General features: G+C 49.3%; 2 protein-coding genes across 8 annotated transcripts in view; one reads left to right on the top strand and one right to left on the bottom strand.

The window, feature by feature from the left end:
- The window catches only part of FAM110A (family with sequence similarity 110 member A), a 29,729-nt gene extending 16,117 nt beyond the window's left edge, over positions 1–13,612 (top strand). The window contains exons 1-3 of one of the 6 annotated variants that reach the window (XM_081868020.1): positions 5,490–6,110; positions 9,222–9,253; positions 9,752–13,612. In XM_081868020.1, coding sequence (XP_081724146.1) covers positions 9,902–10,993 — 1,092 coding nt within the window. In that variant the 5' untranslated portion in view covers positions 5,490–6,110; positions 9,222–9,253; positions 9,752–9,901 and the 3' untranslated portion in view covers positions 10,994–13,612. Of the gene's footprint in view, positions 1–5,489; positions 6,138–6,782; positions 7,060–9,221; positions 9,254–9,751 lie in introns of those variants that run through there. The other 5 variants (XM_081868018.1, XM_081868021.1, XM_081868019.1 and 2 more) reach the window with 5 other exon arrangements.
- Positions 1–21,130, bottom strand: part of RSPO4 (R-spondin 4) — a 263,645-nt gene that overhangs the window by 117,184 nt on the left and 125,331 nt on the right. The gene's annotated exons all lie outside the window — the stretch shown is intronic.

Here is a 21,130-nt window from a genome sequence, read left to right as displayed (position 1 = left end):
AGTGAGCACTCAGGGCTGATTTCCTGAAGAATGGATCGGTATGATCTTCCTGCAGTCCATGGGACTCTCAAGAGTCTCCTCCAGCACCATAATTCAAAAGCATCCATTCTTCGGTGATCAGCCTTCTTTATAATTTAGACAACCTTAAAATATCCGTGACTTCCCTTCTTCTCTTTCCATGGTTCATTTTGCATAGCATAAATCCTTGCATATATAAACTATTCCATTATTACAGTACTTCCAGCAAAACTTATTCACACTGTTGAATTTATCTTAATGCTGCCAATGTTTTCAAGTGTACACAATTCCGCCCCATATATTCAGTAAACTTCAGTATATTTTCAGTATATTTTCCAATCTTCTTTAAACGAATGTTCTTCTTGTTTTCTTATTCTATAAGTTAGTTCTGCAAGCTGCACATGTTCCATCAGTTTAAGTTGGTTGGGACCTCGCTCGTTTTCCATTTTTGGGCTAACAAAACACGGGCCACCGTAGTGGCATATATAAATAACCTTTTTTGACACCTGGGAATTTCAGTCTGAATTCTCCCCAGCAAAAAGCTTTTTTTGGAAAGGTGCTTTAAAACATTTTTTTCAATTCATTATAAATTATTTCCCAATACTCTTTTTACCCTTTTACAGGTCCACCACGTATGAAAGAACGTATCCTCAATCTCATTGCATCTCCAGCACTTATCTGATTCTGTCTTATTCATCTTAGTAAGCGCCTACTCCGAGTTAAATACCATCTGTAAATCATTTCCAAGTAGTTCTCCTTCACGGGGCAGCACCTACAAAATCCCTGCTTATTGAGAAGCAAGCTGTACACTTCACTGTACAGTTGTACAGTGGTGCCCCGCAAGACGAACGCCTCGCAAGACGGAAAACCCGCTAGACAAAAGGGTTTTTCGTTTTGGAGGCGCTTCACAAAACGAATTTCCCTATGGGCTTGCTTCGCAAGACGAAAATGTCTTGCAGGTTCCTGCGGGTTTTTCCCCCTTCCCCCCTTTTTTCTAAGCCGCTAAGCCGCTTATCAGCTGATCCGCTAAGCCGCTAAAAGCCGCTAAGCCGCTAATAGCGCTAATCCGCTAAGCCGTCAATGGGCTTGCTTCGCAAGACGAAAAAACCGCTAGACGAAGAGACTCGTGGAACGGATTAATTTCGTCTTGCGAGGCACCACTGTACATTGGTTCTCGAACAGAATGCGTTCTGGGAGTCCGTTCGACTCCCAGAACAGGACATTCAGCTTCTGAAAATCATTCGAAAACTGGAACACTCACTTTGATCATTCGGGAGCCAATTTGTTTGGGAGCCAAGGCGTTTGAGATCCAAGGTACAACTGTACTCTTTTCAGTGCCTGCTAAAAACATTCTTGTTTAGACATGCCTACGCAGATGTTGAGAAAGGGGAGGTGGTTTTAATACATTTTAGTATTTTAACTTTTGCATGTTTCAAAGCAGGGTTGCAGATTTTTCTTGATTTTTATTACTTTAGCTATTTGTAAGCAACTTTGAAGGTTTAAAAACTTTGTGTTTTTTTAACAACCCCGCAATGTCCTGCTTGCGGTCTTCCCACAGGCCTCTGGACGGGCCACTGTGAGAACAGGATGCTGACTCAGAACGGACCTTTGGCCTGATCCAGAGGGGCTGTTCTGATGTTCTCACATTCTTCATGTGGGGTTCCCAGCAGCATGTGACTGACGGCTGTGGGAAACCGGATGTTGCAGTGGCGAATCTTCAGTCTGAGAGTATTGCTACAAAAAGGCCAGGGACAAGTGCCATATTAAATGAGGGAACCTGGAATTGTTGTCTGGAAAAGTCTGGCTTAATGAATAATTATTATTATTATTATTATTATTATTATTATTATTATTTATACCCCCGCCCATCTGGCTGGGTTTCCCCAGCCACTCTGGGCGGTTTCCAAACGAATATTAAAAACAATACAGCACCAGACATTTAAAACTTCCCTTCAGTTGCCTTTTAAAAGTAAAATAGTTGTTTATTGCCTTGACATCTGGTGGGAGGGCGTTCCACAGGGCGGGTGCCACCACCGAGAAGGCCCTCTGCCTGGTTCCCTGTAACTTCCCTGGTTCCTCTGGGATCAGATAACTCCATACCCTCCAATATTTCTCTGATGAAAATAGGGATGCCCCAAGGAAAAACAGGAGAAACCAGGACTGCTTCTGTAAAACTGGAACTGTCCCTGGAAAACAGGGACACTTGGAGGGTCTAATTATTATTATTATTGTCAGGGGCTCAGGAGCAGAGGCACAGGAGAGGGAGGAAATGGAGAGCGAGGGGGAGGAATCCGAGGGAAGCACAGGAGATGAAAGTGGTCCGAGGGATTCCATGAGCCTCTCCAGCGAATCGGAAGATTCACAGAAGGGAGCGCCGATGGCCAGGGCAAGGGGGGTGCCCAGGGGGAAACCCCAGAAGGAAGGGGCCAGCGGGGACTCCCAGAGCAGCAGTTGGAAATCAGGACCAGCTTCCCCACCAGAGCGCAGTGGGGGGGAGGAGTCCCAGGCATCGGGACCAGTGTTCTCACCACCAGCGAGAGGAGATGAGTCAGGATTGACCACGCCTCCATCGGAGAGCGGGGAAACGGTCAAGAGGAAAGTTACCGGCTGGGCGCGCGCGCCAAGTTCAAATGTACAGGCGAGTGGCACTGCAGGCAGCCCGGATAGGGAGCCAGGTCCTAAAGCCCGCCGGAAGGAAAGGCAAGACTCAGGGGGGTCAGCGTCAGAAGAGTCCAGAAAGGAGGAAACCCCAGGGGGCAGAAGGACCCAGAGGAGGAAAGAACAACGGAAGAGGTGGAGTAAAGCTAGAGTCTTAAACTGGTGTCTAGGAGGCGGAGACTCAGATGGAGCTTCGCCGGTCTAGCTTCTAAGACGTAGAGTTGCACGCTGCGGTTTGGAAATGGAAACTAACCTTCAATAAAGACTTTTATACGTTATTACTGGCTAGCGTTGGTCCTCTGTGAGCTGGGACCTAGAGGCAGCTCTGACAATTATTATTATTATTATTATTATTATTATTATTATTATTATTATTATTTATACCTCGCCCATCTGGCTGGGCTTCCCCAGCTACTCTGGGTGGCTTCCAACAAAATATTAAAATACAGTAAACATTAAAAGCTTCCCAAACAGGGCTGCCTTCAGATGTCTTCTAAATGTCTGGTAGTTGTTCTTCTCTTTGACATCTGCTGGGAGGGCGTTCCACAGGGCGGGCGCCACCACCAAGAAGGCCCTCTGCCTGGTTCCCTGTAACTTGGCTTCTCGCAGCAAGGGAACCGCCAGAAGGCCCTCGGAGCTGGACCTCAGTATCTGGGCAGAACGATGGGGGTGGAGATGCTCCATCAGATAGCTGAAAACGTCCTGCCTAAGGATCGATAACCCAAGGCCATTCATTCCCTAATCTCTTCATGTTCATGGATCCCTGCTGCCGCTGTGGGCTGTGCCCCATTCAAAGTCCTTAACTTTTTGTTGAATAGACAGGTGAGCCTCAAAAGGGGGCAGTAGGATGTGTGTGTGTCTTGAATCCCTTCTCTTTTCTTTGGATTCTTTTATTGCAGAGATGACTTTCTGGTTCCCTTCCAACTCTACAGTTCTATGATCCTTCCTTCTATGGAAAGCTGAAAATTCACAGTGTGCCATCACCCCCACTCCACCGTGACGGGCGCTGTCAGAATTTCCCAAAGTGTTACTCACCGATAGAGTTGCACAGATCCTTTCCTGGACATCAGATAAGATGCAGCTTCTGGTGGAGTGGGGGAAGAAAGCTTGTTCTTGAAGACCTGATATCTTCTCCAAAGAGGCTTGCTAAATCAGACTTAAATCAGGCTTAACAGCAGCGCAACATCCTGGCTCTCCCAGTGACTATCTAGTTTGCTTTGGGGCTCCCTCTCCCAAATGCCTTTGGGTGGAGATGTTAGCAAAATCAGGTAGATCAAGGGTAGGCAAACTAAGGCCTGGGGGCCAGATCTGGCCCAATCGCCTTCTCAATCCTGCCCACAGACGGTCCAGGAATCAGTGTGTTTTTACATGGGTAGAATGTGTCCTTTTATTCAAAATGCATCACTGGGTTACAGTGGTGCCCCGCAAGACGAATGCCTCGCAAGACGGAAAACCCGCTAGACGAAAGGGTTTTCCGTTTTGGAGGCGCTTCGCAAAACGAATTTCCCTATGGGCTTGCTTCGCAAGACGAAAATGTCTTGCGAGTTCCTGCGGGTTTTTCCCCCTTCCCCCCCTTTTCCTAAGCCGCTAAGCCGCTTATCAGCTGATCGCTAAAAGCCGCTAAACCGCTAATAGCGCTAATCCGCTAAGCTGTCAATGGGCTTGCTTCGCAAGACGAAAAAACTGCTATACGAAGAGCCTCACGGAACGGATTAATTTCGTCTTGCGAGGCACCACTGCATTTGTGGGGCATAGGAATTCATTTATTTTTTTCCCCTTCAGAATATACTCCAGCCCCCCACAAGGTCTGAGGGACAGTGGACCGGCCCCCTGCTGAAAAAGTTTGCTGACTCCTGAGCTAGATGCACGGCAGGCAGTTTGACGGACTGTCTGCTATTCGCCCTTACAGGAGCCAGTACAATATGGCGGTTAGACTGGTGGTTCGCTAACTGTTTCAGGCCACTGGTACTTTGGTTTGTTCCGTAAACTCTTGCCACTGTCCCCTGTCCTACCTAAAAAGCATTATTCAAAAGAGCTGATGGCATGACCTACTAAAGAAGACAATGACACAATAAAATTCGGAGCAGTTGCACATCAATTGTGCATTTATTCAAAATCCAGTTAAAATGATTTAGTTTAATCAATTTAACCAAACAGGAAGAGCTGTTTGACAGTGGAACAGACTCCCTTGGTAGGTGATGGGTTCTACTTCCTTGAAGGTTTTTAAGCAGAGGTAATAATAATAATAATTCAGTCATACCTCGGGTTACAGACGCTTCAGGTTGTGGACCACCGGAACGGGTTACTTCCGAGTTTCGGCAGTCGCGTATGCACAGAAGCACCGAATCGCAAACTGTGCGTGTGCAGATGCGGGATGCGGATACTGTGGGTTGCGAGTGTGATCCTGCGGGATCACGTTCGCAACCCGAGCGTCCACTGTAATAATAATAATAATAATATTTGTACCCCACCCATCTGGCTGGGAAAACCCAGCCACTTTGGGCGGCTTCCAACAGAACACTAAAAGCACAATAAAACTTCAAACATTAAAAACTTCCCTAAACAGGGCTGCCTTCAGATGTCTTCTAAAAGTCTAGTAGTTGTTTATCTTTTTGACATCTGATGGGAGGGTGTTCCACAGGGCAGGTGCCACTACCGAGAAGGCCCTCTACCTGGTTCCCTGTAACTTGGCTTCTCGCAGTGAGGGAACCGCCAGAAGGCCCTCGGCGCTGGACCTCAGTGTCCGGGCAGAACGATGGGGGTGGAGACGCTCCTTCAGATATACTGGACCGAGGCAGCATTTAGGGCTTGAAAGGTTGGGTGGCCATCTGTCATGGATGCTTTAGCTGAGATTCTTACATTGCAGGGGGCTGGTCTGGATACCCCTCGGGGTCCCTTCCAGCTCAAAATTCTATGATTCTCTGATGAACCTGATCCGGTGATACTAGCTTCTCAAAGTCTGAAATCATTTACACCTCCAGCACCCCATTGGCCTCTTCGTACCCCTTATTTAACCCTGCCACTCACAAGGGGGTAGCGCCATCCACTTTGGAAATAGCCAACTTTCAGACCAGGCCCGAGTTCAAATCCTCCTTAAGATATGAAGCTCACTGGGTGGTCTTTGGCCGTTCACTCTCTCCTTCGACTGGCCTACTTTACAGGGCTGTTGTGAGGATAAAAGCAGGAGAGAAGCATGCATGGAGCATGTTGGGGAAAGGGCAGGGTAGAAACACAAGTGAATGGAAACATCACAATGGAATAGAACCTCCTGGTTCATAAGCAGTCTATCTGGATACCAATAGCTAGGGGGCAAATAACAGGGGGAAAGTGGTTATCTCCCTGCGCTCCTTGTGCTCTCCTTGGTAGCATCTGCTCGTGGCCACTGTGGGAAGCCAAACGTTGGGCCGCACGGATTCTTGGACTGATCTGAAAGCGTAGTTCTTATAGGTTTGATTGTTCCTGTAAGGATTGTTGTTGTTGTTTAGTCGTTTAGTCATGTCTGACTCTTCGTGACCCCATGGGCCAGAGCACGCCAGGCACTCCTGTCTTCCACTGCCTCCTGCAGCTTCGTCAAACTCATGCTGGTAGCTTTGAGAACACTGTCCAACCATCCCCTTCTCCTTGTGCCCTCCATTTTTCCCAGTCTTTTCCAGGGAGTCTTCTCTTCTCATGAGGTGGACAAAGTGTTGGAGCCTCAGCTTCAGGATCTGTCCTTCCAGTGAGCACTCAGGGCTGATTTCCTTAAGAATGGATAGGTTTGATCTTCTTGCAGTCCATGGGACTCTCAAGAGTCTCCTCCAGCACCAGAATTCAAAAGCATCCATTCTTTGGTGATCAGCCTTCTTTATGGTCCAGCTCTCACTTCCATACATCACTATGTACTGGGAAAACCATAGCTTTTACGATACGGACCTTTGGTGGCAAGGTCCTGTTTTTCCCTGGGAAGGCACCCCAGCGACCATAGGATGTATTGCATCTCATTGTCACGCAATACAATCACTTGTCCTTTGGTACAAGCCGTGTTTGTTTTTTTAAAAAAACTGTTGGCGAAAGTGGAAACAGTGCGACCATTCTCTTAAAAACAAAAAGCCAAATACTTTGGGGTTACATAGGGGGTATCTGCATTGTGTTCTACAACCTCTTTTGCAGCGATGGCCAGATAGATATCTTTTGGCCTTATGGAAGCTCCCTCTTAATTGCCTTTTTTTGTTTCTTTGTCAGCTCGTGCTGGGTGTGTGGGGGCAGATCAGCAGACACCCCACTCCCTCATATGGGGAGAGCCCAGCACTGCCTACCAGCCATTTCCTGAGCTTTTGATGAGCCTCTCTTCCCCCTTGCCAGACATTTGAGAAACCCCTGCTGCTAATCCTTCTGGCTAATGAGGTACCCAGAGCAGTTGCAAACTGTTTAAAATGCCTCGCTTGCAAGGATTAGGGGCGGGGAGAGGGAGGAGAAGGCAGAAGTAGCTTTGGGTTAAAAAAGGCTCCAGGTCTGGGCGATGCTTTTGTGTGTGCAATTCACTATCACATATGAGAGAAGGGGGGGGGGGGGACAAGCCTTTGGGACTTCCTGCCACCCTGTGGGTAGAAAATCATCTTCTCTTTCTTCTTCCTGGTCCATGACTGCCTCCAGCCCTGCTCTCCCCTTTTCTCTCAAACGCTGGCTTTTTTTAATGCAAAAATTGTTCTGTAATCTTATAGCATCAAACAGAGTGTGTCTTTTGGGAGGGCAGCTGTAGCTCCCAAGAATTGCCATTGATGTTGTGAATTGATTTTTTTTTTCTATCGTGCCACCCCAGCCGCAATTCAGGATGAATATATTCATGAATATGAATACAGAAAACGACACGGATCTGTACTGTACCTGTATAGCCACCTAACAAAATCAAAATCCCAATTTGAAAGGGGGGGGGGTAGCCAAGAGAGGATTGTCTAGCACATGGGTAGGCAAACTAAGGCCCGGGGGCCGGATCCAGCCCAATCACCTTCTCAATCTGGCCCACGGACGGTCCAGGAATCAGCGTGTTTTTACATGAGTAGAATGTGTCCTTTTATTTAAAATGCATCTCTGGGTTATTTGTGGGGCATAGGAATTCATTCATTTCCTCCCAAAAAATATAGTCCGGCCCCCCACAAGGTCTGAGGGGGTCAGCCCACAGCTGACAAAGTTTGCTGACCCCTGGTCTAGCATCACCCAGAAAATAGGTGGTTTTCAATTCTTCCCCATTCCCCTCTTTGTTCTAAAGCAAGCTTCCCCAAACTGGTGCCCTCCAGCTGTTTTGAACATAGGAACGCAGGGAAGCTTCCCTATAATGAATAAGACCTTTCACCCATGTAGCTCAGTATTGTCCACACTGGCCGGCAGCAGTCCTCCAGGACCAGGGTCTCTCCTAGACCTCCCTGGAGATGTCTGGGATTTTGGACTGTGAGGATCTGTCTGGCCACTGCAAGAACAGGATCCTGGGCTTTTGGTGGCCCTCTGGCCTCTTCCTGTAGCCGTGCTTGTCTTGTGTACTGAGTAGGGAGCAGGCCATCGCTGCGTGAGGGACTGGGAGATGCTGCCCCACTCCCCACGTGAGGTGTTATTTATCCCGTTAATGGAGAAATCTGAGGGCTCCCTTGGACAAAAAACAAGGACACCAGCCAGGAATACCAGAGCAAAACAGCAGCCAGTAGGCTTGGTCTTTATCGAAGACTGTCACGAGAGGACTCCCACCTGCCACAAGGTGGAACAAGATGGAAGCCCCCAACAAAAGAGAACCCAAACTTTTATTAGCTGTTAATCCCCATGTTACACCCCCCCCAAACTACATCACTCATACATCCCAGTTACATCATGAAAGGGGAGGTCTGGTGGCCGTAATCTGAGCATCCTGGACCCTGCCCCATGGTTCTCCTTGCCCTCCACCAAACACCCATCAAGTGTAGCAAAAGAGATATTTACAGTTCCCTGTTTCCCAGCCAAATTAATCACACCCTTTTGTCTTCATCTGGGGTTGTTATTTCTGGAATGGCTACCTGTCTGGCACTCGGGTATCAGGATGCCAGGAATTATCACTCAGGCAGAGGGGCTGCTGAGTAGCTGAGCTCACATGTCTATATGAATTTCTGAAGTTTTCCCAGTGAGCCAGTGCATAGAGACATTTATCAGCGAACTGTTACATTTGGTATCGTGCAGCAAAGGCTCTTTGAATAGATAGGAAGAAACTGCGATGAAGTGTTTTGTGGGGACAAATCACAAAAGTCACAAAAGCGATTGTGCTGATTTTGGTAGTGGGCTGCATGTGCATGATATCTGCTGGAGGGGCAATCCCCCCAACCTATACATAAATTCCTGCAAAATCCCCCCTCCTTTCCCCTGTGGAAAAGCTGTGGCTGATCATCTGTTCCTTCATCTGGTCTTTGGGGAGAACCTTGCTCTGCGTGATGTACTGGGAGGTTGGCAGATAATACCTACGCGAATCTAGTAACATTTGAAAGGGAGCAGGGCTTTATCTTTGAATGATGACGCTGCCTTCCTCCGCTTGTTCTCCCCCTCTCTTAAAGCTGTCGGATCCTAGTATGTGGAAAGAGCACAGGTGATGTTGGGAAGGGGGGAGGCAGGAGGAAGTGAGAGGAGGAGGGTAGGGAATAATAATAATAGCCAAGTGGGGGCTGGAGCTGGCAGGAGGTCCAGACGGGGAACTGCTTTTCTTTCTCCAGGGCTATTTTCATTCAATGAGTTCGCCTCCCTCCTCCCTCCCTTTCCCCAGGCTCCTCCTGATAGGCTGAGGCCCCCATTTGAAGTGCCTCTCTCCTCCCCGATTGGCCAGCGGCGGCAGCCCAGTCTGAAAGCGGTGGGCGGTCCCTTGCCTTGAAATAGGCTGCTCAGCGCTCAGCTCCCTCTGCCCAGCGCCAGCTCCTGCCTTTGTCTGCCGGGTGCTGTTTGTCTGAGGGGACGACAGCACAGAAATCCCGGCTCTGGAGCAGCGACAGCAGCACTCGAGCTGTGCCAGGAGGGGTGGAAAAGACCTGCAGGGTCAAGGAAGCCCGCCAGGTCTCAGCCACTGATTTTGCCCTCTTTTCCTTCTCCGCAGCAAAGTGTCAGGCCAGCAGCAGACTCCTGTTGATTGAGAGCGGGGAGGCAAGCCGGAGCGGCGTTTTTCCAGGGCGGGCTGCCCTCTGTGGCATGTGACAACCCCTGCCACGGGACACGGCAGCGGTCTAGAAGCATTGTGGTGAGTGCCATGCCGGTGGAGACCCTCCAAGCCAGCCACGCCATGAAAGGCGTCCCGGCCGCTGCCCCCTTCACCTCGGCCATGCCATTCCGAATCCTGAACAAGGGCCCAGAGTACTTCCGTCGGCCAGCGGCCGGCGCTGCTGCCAAGAAGCCCAGCGCGGTGGAGAGGCTGGAAGCGGACAAGGCCAAGTATGTCAAAAGCCAGCAGGTGGCCAGCACGAGACAGGAGCCGGTGAGGGCTCTGTTCCTCAAGCAGCCCCTCTTCACCCCAGGGGTGCGCCGAGTGATGCTCACCCCCAGCCGGAAGACCCCACAAGGAGGACGCCGGGCGGAGGTGCGTGGGGCCGCCAAGACCTCCCTGAACCTGGAGATCCTCAACAACCTGATCAACTTCTGCGATAGCCCATTGTCATTCCCCAAGCCGGAGAAGAGCCCCGCAGAGCACAAGTGGGGGGCAGGGGGCCAGGGCTGGAGCCCCGGGAGCCTCCCGGATACCCCAAGGAAGAAGGGCCATCCGGCGGAAGGCATGAGCAAGCTGTCCCAAAGCTCGGCCTCCTCCAAGCCGCCCAGCACGGTCGCCGTGCGCAGGGTGGATGTCCGGCCGTGCGGGGCCTTGAGGGCGAGGGTCGTCCCCAGCATCCAGCTGACGCCGGTCCCCTCCTCCCCCGCGCAGGCCAAGATCCTGTCCGCCGGGCCCCTGAGCTCCCCCAGCCCCCGCGGCGAGCTGCGGACAGACAGTGCCAGGCGCCAGACCTTGCTGCACCGCTCCAAATCGGACCTGAGTGACCGGTACTCCCGGGCGACGGCGGACCTTGAGCGCTTCTTCAACTACTGTGGCCTGGACCCGGAGGACATGGGGGATGTGGAGGTGGAGCGCTTCACCCGGGCCAGTTCGGACATTGTGTCCGTCAAGTTCCACAGCGTCAGCACGGCCAGCTCGGAGGGGACCCGCTCTCGCCGCAGCGCCGTCACCTTGGAGGAGAGGCAGGCCGAACGCATACCTTACGGCATCTCCATCATCGAGCGCAACGCCCGGGTCATCAAGTGGCTGTATGGACTACGGCAAGCCAGAGAGTCCCAAAAGGTATCCAACGTATAGCGGTACTTTGGCGGGCTCCAACAGGAAGCGAGGAAAACAAACAAACAAACTTTCCCCACCCCACCGTTTGTTTCAGTGTGTGTTTTTGATATTTACTGTTGGAGGGGAAACGTTGGCAACTGTTGCATGGGTTTTGTGCGTGTTCCTTTTGAGAAATGTCTGGTCTGCCTTGGGGCAGCGGGGTGGTTCTGATGAGGCGTCCCATAATTTAAATCCCTGCAGAAAATCTACCTGGGGAAGAGAAGTATCTGGGCTCCTTCTGAATCTCCAAAAAGTCCAAAAGGAAGAGAGTTCATTAGAACGTCTTTTCCAGGAGTGAGAAGCCCAGAGCAAGCAGGTTGCTAAATTCTTGCCAAGTCCTGTAAGGGATGCATAAGGATGGAGCCCCCTGAATATGTGGCCATTGTTACAACAGGAGGAAGCAACCCATTGGAGGAGGGATTTGCGAACTTCCAGGTGTTGCTGGACTCCAACTCCCATCCACACTGACCATTGGCCACGTTTGGTGGTGCTGGTGCTGGTGCCCTGGAAATATGGGGGTCCATTACTGGTGGGTCCTGTGCTACCAAGTGCAGTCAATTCTTAAGCCAGACATTGCTGTTTTAATTCCCAAGGTCTTGGTCGCACCCGTTTGTGTGCTAAGCCTTGGGAATCTGTGCAGCACAGAGCAGACAGGGATAAGCTTTTGCAGAAGCAACAATGGGATTGTTAACAATGGAAATCTTAACGGCTGAGAGGGCTGTAAAAAAAACAACCCACCGGGTCTATTGTGAGAGAGGCGGAAGAATGCAAGCTGTTTCTGCAGGCGCCCAGGAAATACCTGCTTGGGCCTGCAAGCCCAGGAAATAACCAAGCATCCATTGACCTGTGGTGGCATTCTGCCCTGGACGTTTCCCCCCCAAAGACCCAAACTGGGCAATCCAGTAGAGTCTGGTCCCAAGGTGCCCAAAACAAAGGAGAGTGAATGATGGGGTGCTGATAGCATCCTTGAGGATGTAGCAACTGCTTTTGCAAACCTTTGGTAATGTGGAGGTGTCTTCCAGGTTTGGGGGGGTCTGTGTTGTTAGGAAGGTGTGTGGACCTTTCCCCCCAGGCTTTAGGGAAAACCCCTTGTTTCTAACAGCTTGTGCTTCAGGGCACGTGGCGCCAAGTCTTCCATCAAACAACCGCCGCTCCACGTCCATATCCTATTGTGTCTGATGCTTGCCAAGCAAGAGCTCTCTGCCGGGGTGGAGAATGTGGAATAAACTGGCTGTCATCAGCCACCAGGTTTCCCAAAAATCCTGAGCCTAATTTTCGCCATCCTAAACCTTTGCGGAGGTGGCTTGGGTCATACACGCCTTCTTAAAACCCCTTTTAAAGAAAGATAATTGAGAAATTCATTTGGTGATTAAACCAGACCGTGGACCCCTCTGAATTGTTTGCAGAAAACAAAGGGTCCTTTTCTGTCCAGGCTCTCCTGGGAGAAAATTTTCTCTCCCAGTCACCATCTGAGCAATAAAGGGACATTGAAGGGGCATGGACTGAATCTCTTCATGTTTTGGGGACAGTCGCTGTCCTGCCTGTTTCTTGAAGGATGCAGCTGGCTAACACACAGCTCTTTTGACTCTGTTCCAATACTGCGAGCCGTTTGCAGGTGTGCTTCCACCTGCCTGGTGTTTGTGCACCTATTCTCCTCTGAAGGCTTGAGCTCAAAGCGGATAATAGCTCTCCTCTGCTTCCACCCCCTTTCCATAACTGGATGTTGTTTTACGTGTGATTATCTCACCTCTTCTCCAATATGAATGGGGGGCTGCGAACTCCCCTTTGGAGAGGTGAGCCGAAGAACGCACTGGGAAAGTGTTGGGATCCACAGTTTCTGGTAGGGTGGTATTTGCCCCCCCCCCCAAATTGTCTCGAGTCTTGCTCAGCCATAGGATTTCCTGTTAGGAAGGGGAGTCAATGAGTGGGTCTGCTGTCTAATAAATAATAGCTGCCCATACAGGTGGTACACAGGGAGCAGAAGAAGGCTGGAGGGGAATGGGTGAAGAAATCCAGACTGAAAAATAAAACAAGCAATTCTTTCTGTCCAGAACCTGACGCAGAAAATAGTCATCAGTAGTGGATTTATACCAGGCAAACCTGCCGCTCTCCTGATGTTCCCAGGACTACAACCCCCATCATTCTTCCCCAGTAGCCATGCTGGCTGGAGCTGATGGGATTTGTAGTCCAGCAAATACCTTGATAGCCACAGGTCCCTTGTCGCTGGTGGATACAGATCTGTAACAGTCTGGCAGGAACAGAATTTGGCCAGGATGTTTAGCAATGCAGCCACCCGCCTCTAGTCACCTTTCCCAACTTTGGCTATGTTTTTATTGTGTGTGTGTGTGTGTGTGTGTGTGTGTGTGTGTGTGTTTATGAGTGCAACTCCTTCTCTTTGTATTTCGAAACTCTGAGCCTGTTTGCATTGAAGTTGCCCAAACTTGTTATTTATATAATGTTTCTTTGTATTTGTTCTTTCCAAGTTTGTATATTATTTTGTGCCCACGGTTGTGAAGTTTAGCTAGCAAGGGAAAGGCGGGGGAGAAAAACAAAAACCCCTGTCAACTTATTTGTATTAAAGTCTTGTTCTTTAAAGAATGCTCTGCTGCCTCTATCTCTGTCTCTCTTCCCGTCGGACAGACACACCCGGCTGAACGCATGTTCAGCAGGAAAAGGGTATATTGGAACGGACTTGTCGGGGAAGGATGCTTTTGTGTTTAAAAATAAGCTCTTTGCAGGAGGGAGGGGGGCGGTTCTGGAGCCAGCCTGCACAGCTGGGATTGAAATCTGTACAGAAAATGAGTGAATGGATAGTATTTGGAGAGACGACAACTCTCTGATGCCACCTCTACTGAGGAAAAAAGCAAAAATCCTTTGGCCTCCTTCCCTACATTATGGAGGGGTGCAAGCCTGACTGTTCACCTTTGTACATCCATCACTGCGAGCCTCTAGGCCTCCTGCTGTTGATATACTATGCTTCTTAAGAATGCAAGAAGAGATTGCAGGATCAGGCCAATGGCCCATCTAGTCCAGCATCCTGTTCTCACAGTGGCCAACCAGAACCCACAAGAGCCCCTCTCCTCTCCTGTAAAGGGGTAAAGGGACCCCTGACCATTAGGTCCAGTCGTGACTGACTCTGGGGTTGCGGTGCTCATCTCACTTTATTGGCCAAGGGAGCCGGCGTACAGCTTCCGGGTCATGTGGCCAGCATGACTAAGCCGCTTCTGGCGAACCAGAGCAGCACATGGAAATGCCGTTTACCTTCCTGCCAGAGCGGTACCTATTTATCTACTTGCACTTTGACGTGCTTTCGAACTGCTAGGTTGGCAGGAGCAGAGCAATGGGAGCTCACTCCGTCGTGGAGATTTGAACCACCGACCTACGGATCGGCAAGTCCTAGGCTCTGTGGTTTAACCCACAGCGCCACCCGCAACCCTCTCCTCTCCTGTAGTTTCCAGCAACTGATATTCAAAAACATTGCTACCTCCAACTGTAGAGGCAAAGCTATTGCACTGGCTCCCGGTGGAGTATCGGGTCAGATTTAAGGTGCTGGTTTTGCCCTTTAAAGCCCTTTGTGGCTTAGGGCCCTTGTATTTACGGGACTGCCTCTCCTGGTATGCACTGCAGAGGACCTTAAGGTCTATGAATAATCGTAGTTTAGAGGCCCTAAGGAAGTCAGATTATCCTCCACCAGGGCCAGGGCCTTTTCAGTGATGGCTCCGACCTGGTGCAATTCTCTGTCCCATGAGACCAGGGCCCTGCAGGATTTAACCTCCTTCTGCAGGGCCTGTAAGACAGCGCTATTCCGCCTGGCTTTCCACTTGAACTTAGCCTGATCTTTTATTCCCCTTCCTTCCCTCCCCCTCCCCTTTTTATGAAGATTACCCGCTCTGGGATCCCACAGCTGCTAATTCTACCCTGGTCTCCTCGCTGGCCCAAATAGGACTAATTTAGCCAGCTGGACCTGGTGATCATCTAATGTTTATTGGATGGATTTTCCCCCTAAACTGATTTTTGAATTCTGAATTTATTGTTATTCACGTTTTATACTGTATTTTATGCTGTTTTTTTGTTGCATCAATTAAATGTTTTAAATTTGTTGTTAGCCGCCCTGAGCCCGGTTTTCTGAACCGGGAAGGGCGGGGTATAAATAAAAAATTATTACTGTTATTATTTTCCATGAATTTGCCGAACCCTCTTTCAAACTCATACAAACTAGTGGCCTTCACTGCAAGTTTTCCCAAAAAGCACAGTGGCCCAAAGAAATTGGTGCTAGCACCATCGCCCCAACTTTGCTGTGTTAATTCACATTTATGAATAAAAATGCATAGCGACTCTTGCTATGTTAGAATCATAGACTTGCAGAGCTGGAAGGGACCCAAAGATCATCTAGTCCAACCCCCAGCAATGCAGGAATCTCATCTATCAAATTTGTTAACTAACAAACGTGATGGAACCGGACATAATATTTCACTATTTCATTATTATTTGACACACCTCATTTCTGCACTTTTCTTCTCTGTTCTCAATAAATATGAATTATAACCTGCCTTTCTGGGCCCATTGCCCACCCAAGGCGAATTAATTCAAAGCAATAATAACAATGAATAAAAAAGCTATCGAATCCATTAATTTAGAAGAAAAAATAAAAAAATAAAATAAGTTAAAGGATGTTTATGAAGCGGCTGTGCATATTTCCCTAGGAAGGGAGTTCCAAAGATATGGATCCACAACTGAAAACCCCCCTGGGGTTGCAGCACTCATCTCGCTTTATTGGCCAAGGGAGCCAGCGTACAGCTTCCGGGTCATGTGGCCAGCATGACTAAGCCGCTTCTGGCGAATCAGAGCAGCGCACTGGAAATGCCGTTTACCTTCCCATCAGAGCGGTACCTATTTATCTACTTGCACTGGTGTGCTTTCAAACTGCTAGGATGGCAGGAGCTGGGACCGAGCAACGGGAGCTCACCCCGTCGCGGGGATTCGAACCGCCGACCTTCTGATCGGCAAGCCCTAGTCTCTGTGGTTTAACCCACAGCGCCACCCCTGCCTTTGGGTATATGCCATTTATGACACTGAGACACAGAACAGGTCCTCTGATGCTAATCTTAAAGTTCAGGCAGGCTTATACAGGTAATAATAATAATAATAATAATAATATATATTTATACCCTGCCCATCTGGCTGGGTTTCCCCAGTCACTCTGGGCGGCTTCCAACAGAATATTAAAATACAATAACCTATTAAACATTAAAAGCTTCCCTAAACAGGGAAGGTGATCCTTCAGATAACCGGGTCTCAAAAATCATCCGGGGATTTGAAAGTTAAAACCATCACCATATTGGGGGGGGGGGGTTGCTATTAAGAAAATCTCAACAGTTAATAACACAAAACAGTTTGAAAACCTATTCCCCACAGGGCTTGACCAACACCAGCAGACATTTGCCTTGCCTTTCTGCTGCCCGCTTGCATTTTTTTTAAACATCTAGCCCGTTGAAAAAGACTTCTGTGGAACTCCACAGCTGGCATACTATTTCATGACTTGTTGGTTGGCCAAATTAAGTGCCTTGTTGTTCCTTGCTATCTCTCTGCGTGATCCAGTGAAAGTTAAAGAATGAAATGATAGGCAAAGGGTAAAGGGACCCCTGACCATTAGGTCCAGTCGTGGCCGGCTCTGGGGTTGCAGCGCACATCTCGCTTTATTGGCCGAGGGAGCCGGCGTACAGCTTCCGGGTCATGTGGCCAGCATGACTAAGCCGCTTCTGGCGAATCAGAGCAGCGCACGGAAACGCCGTTTACTTTACCACCAGAGCGGTACCTATTTATCTACTTGCACTGGTGTGCTTTCGAACTGCTAGGATGGCAGGAGCTGGGACCGAGCAACGGGAGCTCACCCCGTCGCGGGGATTCGAACCACTGACCTTCTGATTGGCAAGCCCTAGGCTCTGTGGTTTAACCCACAGCGCCACCCGCGTCCCTGTGGACCATGTCCCTGTGAAATGATAAACTCCCCCAAATCCAGGACAGGACATAGTGCGGCAAGGAAAAAGGGATGTCTCCTTTGTTCATACAGTCCTTTAGCTGTGATTCTTGCTTACAGGGGGGTTGGAATAGATGGCCCATTGGAGTCCCTTCTGACTACACTTCTGTGGTTCGGTTGGGAAACGCTTCTGTCCCAAGAGCTGAGCTTATAGGGGAGACCAAAATACGCCTCCTACGAAATCTGCTAAGTGCGCATTAAAAACAGCAAAGCCTGTTTTGCCCTCTGCCTAATCCCTTCTGTGCCAGCCTGCCGCCGTGCCCCCGTTTGAAATTTCAGCCGCGGGCCTCTGGCAGAAACCCGCTTTTGGGGAAAGAGAAAGGTTTTCCCTGGCTCGCTGTTGCTCGAGAGGCATTAGCGGGAAAGGTCAGGCTGTGAGAAGCGGCCCTTATGATCTCATTTCTGAGAATGGACCCAGAGGGAGCGCAGAGAGGGAGGGAAAGAGAGAGGTGAGGGCAAAAACGCCACCGGACAATCTGAGATCAGGAGTGGTGGCCAGAGGGCCTGCAGAAATTGATCTGCACCTCCACAACTGATAGGGGCTGCAGTGTCCACAGGGGTGGCGGCAGAACCCCCCAAATTCCCAGCTTTCGTTTAAAAACAAAGAATAAAACAGAGCCAGGGTTTTGTGGTAGTGTTTTTGCAGCGTTTCTCAAACTTGGATCTCCAGCGACTGTTGGACTACAACTCCCATCATCCACAACCATGGGCCATGCTAGCTAGGGATGATGGGAGTTGTAGTCCGGCAACAGCTGGAGACTCAGGTTGGGGAAAAAAACACTGGATTAGAGTGTCAGTTTAGGACCTGGGAGACTAGAGTTCACTTCTCCACACGGCCATGAAGCTGATGGGAGTTGTAGTCCAAAACATCTCCAAGGCGCTCAAGGTGGCAGCCATGGTTCTCCTCCTACCCATTTTATACTTACAATGAGGGAGGTGAGGCTTAGAGTGAGCAGCTGGCCAATGGCCGACCAGTGAGCTTCATGGCTAAGTTGGGATTTAAAAAAAAAAAAAAATTGATACTTATTCGAAAATGTACAAATATGATGCTCATTGCAAAGCATATGTTTATATTACACCACTTAATCTAGTTAAGAACAAAGGAAAAAAGGAAAGAGATGGAAAGACAGAGAAAACAAAAGAAGAGGAGGAGAGAGATTAAAGAAAGATAAAAGGACTTCCGGTTCTCTGTCCTGCAGCTAAATACAGTATCCAACGCATTAAAACCCAACCATTCTATCTCTTGTGAAACCAGTATTTTTTCAATCTTCAAATACCAAAATTGCAGGTTTTCTCGTTCATGAAAAAAGCCCATGGGAATTTTCCCATCCTGATTCAATGTCAATAATGATTTTTTCTCTATTTAAGCATGTTCACTTTGCCATCTCAACCGAGCCCAACAGCATTCCTCCATAGTGGGTATCTTTCCACCATGGCTCAGTCTGGATTTGAGCCCTCAGCCCAATCTTCTAACCACTACACCACACTAACTTTTGCAGGAGCACTTGCAGGGACTTGGCTTGTGAGTCAGAGCTGCGTGGGAGCTCTGCAACACAGCTTAGCACCCTCCCAAGACCTCGCCCTGCAGTTGTAACCCAGCCCTGAAATTTTGCTGTTCTCCTCTGCCCCTGCCTGGGCCAGCAATCTGCGTCCCCTGAGCTCCTTCGTAAAGGGTGGCTCAGCTCGCTGACCACTTGCCAAGTATGACTTGGCCATGGTTGCAAAGGCGGCCGAGGGAAATCCTGTATTAATGCACTCAGGGCATATTTGGAGCTGGAAACACATTAGCGCTTCCTGCAGCCTCGCTTTCCCTCTCCCCCCTCCTTCCTCAAGAGAAGTGCTGCACAAGTCCCATCTATGCAACAGCTGGCCAGGAAGCGATAGACACACACACACACACACACACACACACACACACACAATGTGATTTCATTGAGTACATTGTCTGCCAATCTCTTACCAAGCCAAATCTGAGGTGTTGGTACGAACATACAGCTCGGGTGGCTGGGTTACTTGAGAGACCACCTCGTTCCTTAAATGTAATTAATCAGTCCATCAATTACGTCCCAGATGGGGGCTCGAGGCAGCTTGAACAAAGTAAAAGCACGCCGATAAAAATACCAAAAACAGCTAACGACGTATAAAAGGGAAGGGTTTGCCCCAGAGTGTAAAAACCCCAGAGTAGCTGGGGCAACCCAGTCAGATGGGAGGGGTACAAATTAATAATAATAATAATAATAATAATAATAATAATAATAGTAGATCAGAACAATGTAAAAAAACAAATCTATTAAAATACAGAGAGTAAAACAGCACTATTTGAAGCCCTTTCCTGAGAAAAAGAGTTCCCAAAGGCCCATTGGTGGAAGGAAAAGGAGGGAGCCAGTCTGATTTCTCCAGAAAGGGAGTCCCAGAGTCTGGGAGCAGCCACCGAGAAGGCCCTGTCCTGCATCCCCACCAAGTGTGCCAGTGGTGGGACCGAGAGAAGGGTCTCCCCTGAAGATCTCAGAGCCCAGGCAATTTGTATATACGCAGGACTAACTGTGTTCTGCAGGAGATTGCCTCCTAAAGTCTCAAACTTTTCAGTGTTAACTTGCAGCCGGGCTTTTAGGGAGGTTGTCCTGGTTCTGTGGAATACCATCCCTGTGAGATATGACAGGACAGGCACCTATTTATCCGCACTCTGGAAATAACTGAAGACACTTTTGTTTCAACAAGCTTTTACAGCTTTTTGGTCCCTGTTCTTAAACCTGTCCCCACCTGTTTCTTGTCCCGTTTTTGAAACCATTTCCCCTCCTCCTCCCCAAAATCAGAGGAACAGTGCCTGTACACCTTGATTGATTGACTGATTGATTGATTGATTGATTGATTGGATTTCCCTCCCACCCTTGTCTCCAAGGACCTCAGTGTGATGTACATGGTTCTCTCCATTCATTTAATCAAAACAACAATCCCGCGAGGTAGACTAGGTGGAGAGACAGTGACTTGCCCCAGGTCAGTTGGTGAGCATCATGGCCGAGTGGAGATTCGAACCCCAGTCTCCCAGGTCCTAGCCGAACACACTGACCACTACACCACACTTCCCCTCTCCTCCAAAACTTTGCAGAGGTAAGCTGGCAATTGACACCACCAGCCCCTGGACTGACAGGCAGGTGAGGCTGGTTGAGAGCGGGCTGAGATTGACAGGCCAGCGCTCCACTTGCCCTGATGGGACTCGCCTTCAACCTTGCTAGAAATTATAATGAACACAAAGCAAGGTTTTGCTCCATCCTTTCTGGGGGGCAAATCCCAGAGATCTCCCAATCCTTTCTTTGCTTTTAGAAACTCAGGAATCAAGAGATGGATGGAAGAGTGAAATCTGTGCACCCCAAAGAGGCAACTCTACTGCTGCTGCTACTACTACTACTACTACTACTACTACTACTACTACTACTACTAATTTATTTATACCCCGCCCATCTGGCTGGGTTTCCCCAGCCACTTTGGGTGGCTTCCAACTGAATATTAAAATACAATAGTCTATTAAACATTAAAAGCTTCCCTAAACAGGGCTGCCTTCAGATGTCTTCTGGTAGTTGTTTTTCTCTTTGACATCTGGTGGGAGGGTGTTCCACAGGGCAGGTGCCACTACCGAGGAGGCCCTCTGCCTGGTTCCCTGTAGCTTTGCTTCTCGCAATGAGGGAACCGCCAGAAGGCCCTCTGCGCTGGACCTCAGTGTCCGGGCAGAACGATGGGGATGGAGACGCTCCTTCAGGTCTACTGGACCGAGGCCGTCTAGGGCTTTGAATGTCAGCACCAACACTTTGAATTGTGCTCTTTGAATTGTACTTAGGATTGATCCCCAATATTGGCTCAGAGAATGCGTTGGGCTGGGAGGGGAAGTTTGAGTGAGCCTTGCTGCTCTTTGCTCCTGTTGGCAGCGAGCCAGAAGGGGCAGGCTGGAACAGGAGGCAAGTCCGGGCCGTGAGCTTCAAGATAGCAAAGCAAGCTGCAACGGAGTCATTGCCCTGCAACTGATCCACTTCAGGTGAGCAGCTGCCTCCGTCCTACGCATCCTTAGCAGAATGAGCTCTGCCCAC

The sequence above is a fragment of the Podarcis erhardii genome (genome assembly GCF_964252035.2).
Source record: "Podarcis erhardii genome assembly, chromosome: 6".
NCBI classification, from domain to species: Eukaryota; Metazoa; Chordata; class Lepidosauria; order Squamata; family Lacertidae; genus Podarcis; species Podarcis erhardii.
The sequence above is the reverse complement of the archived record's forward strand: the minus strand, read 5'-3'. Positions and strand labels throughout refer to the sequence as shown.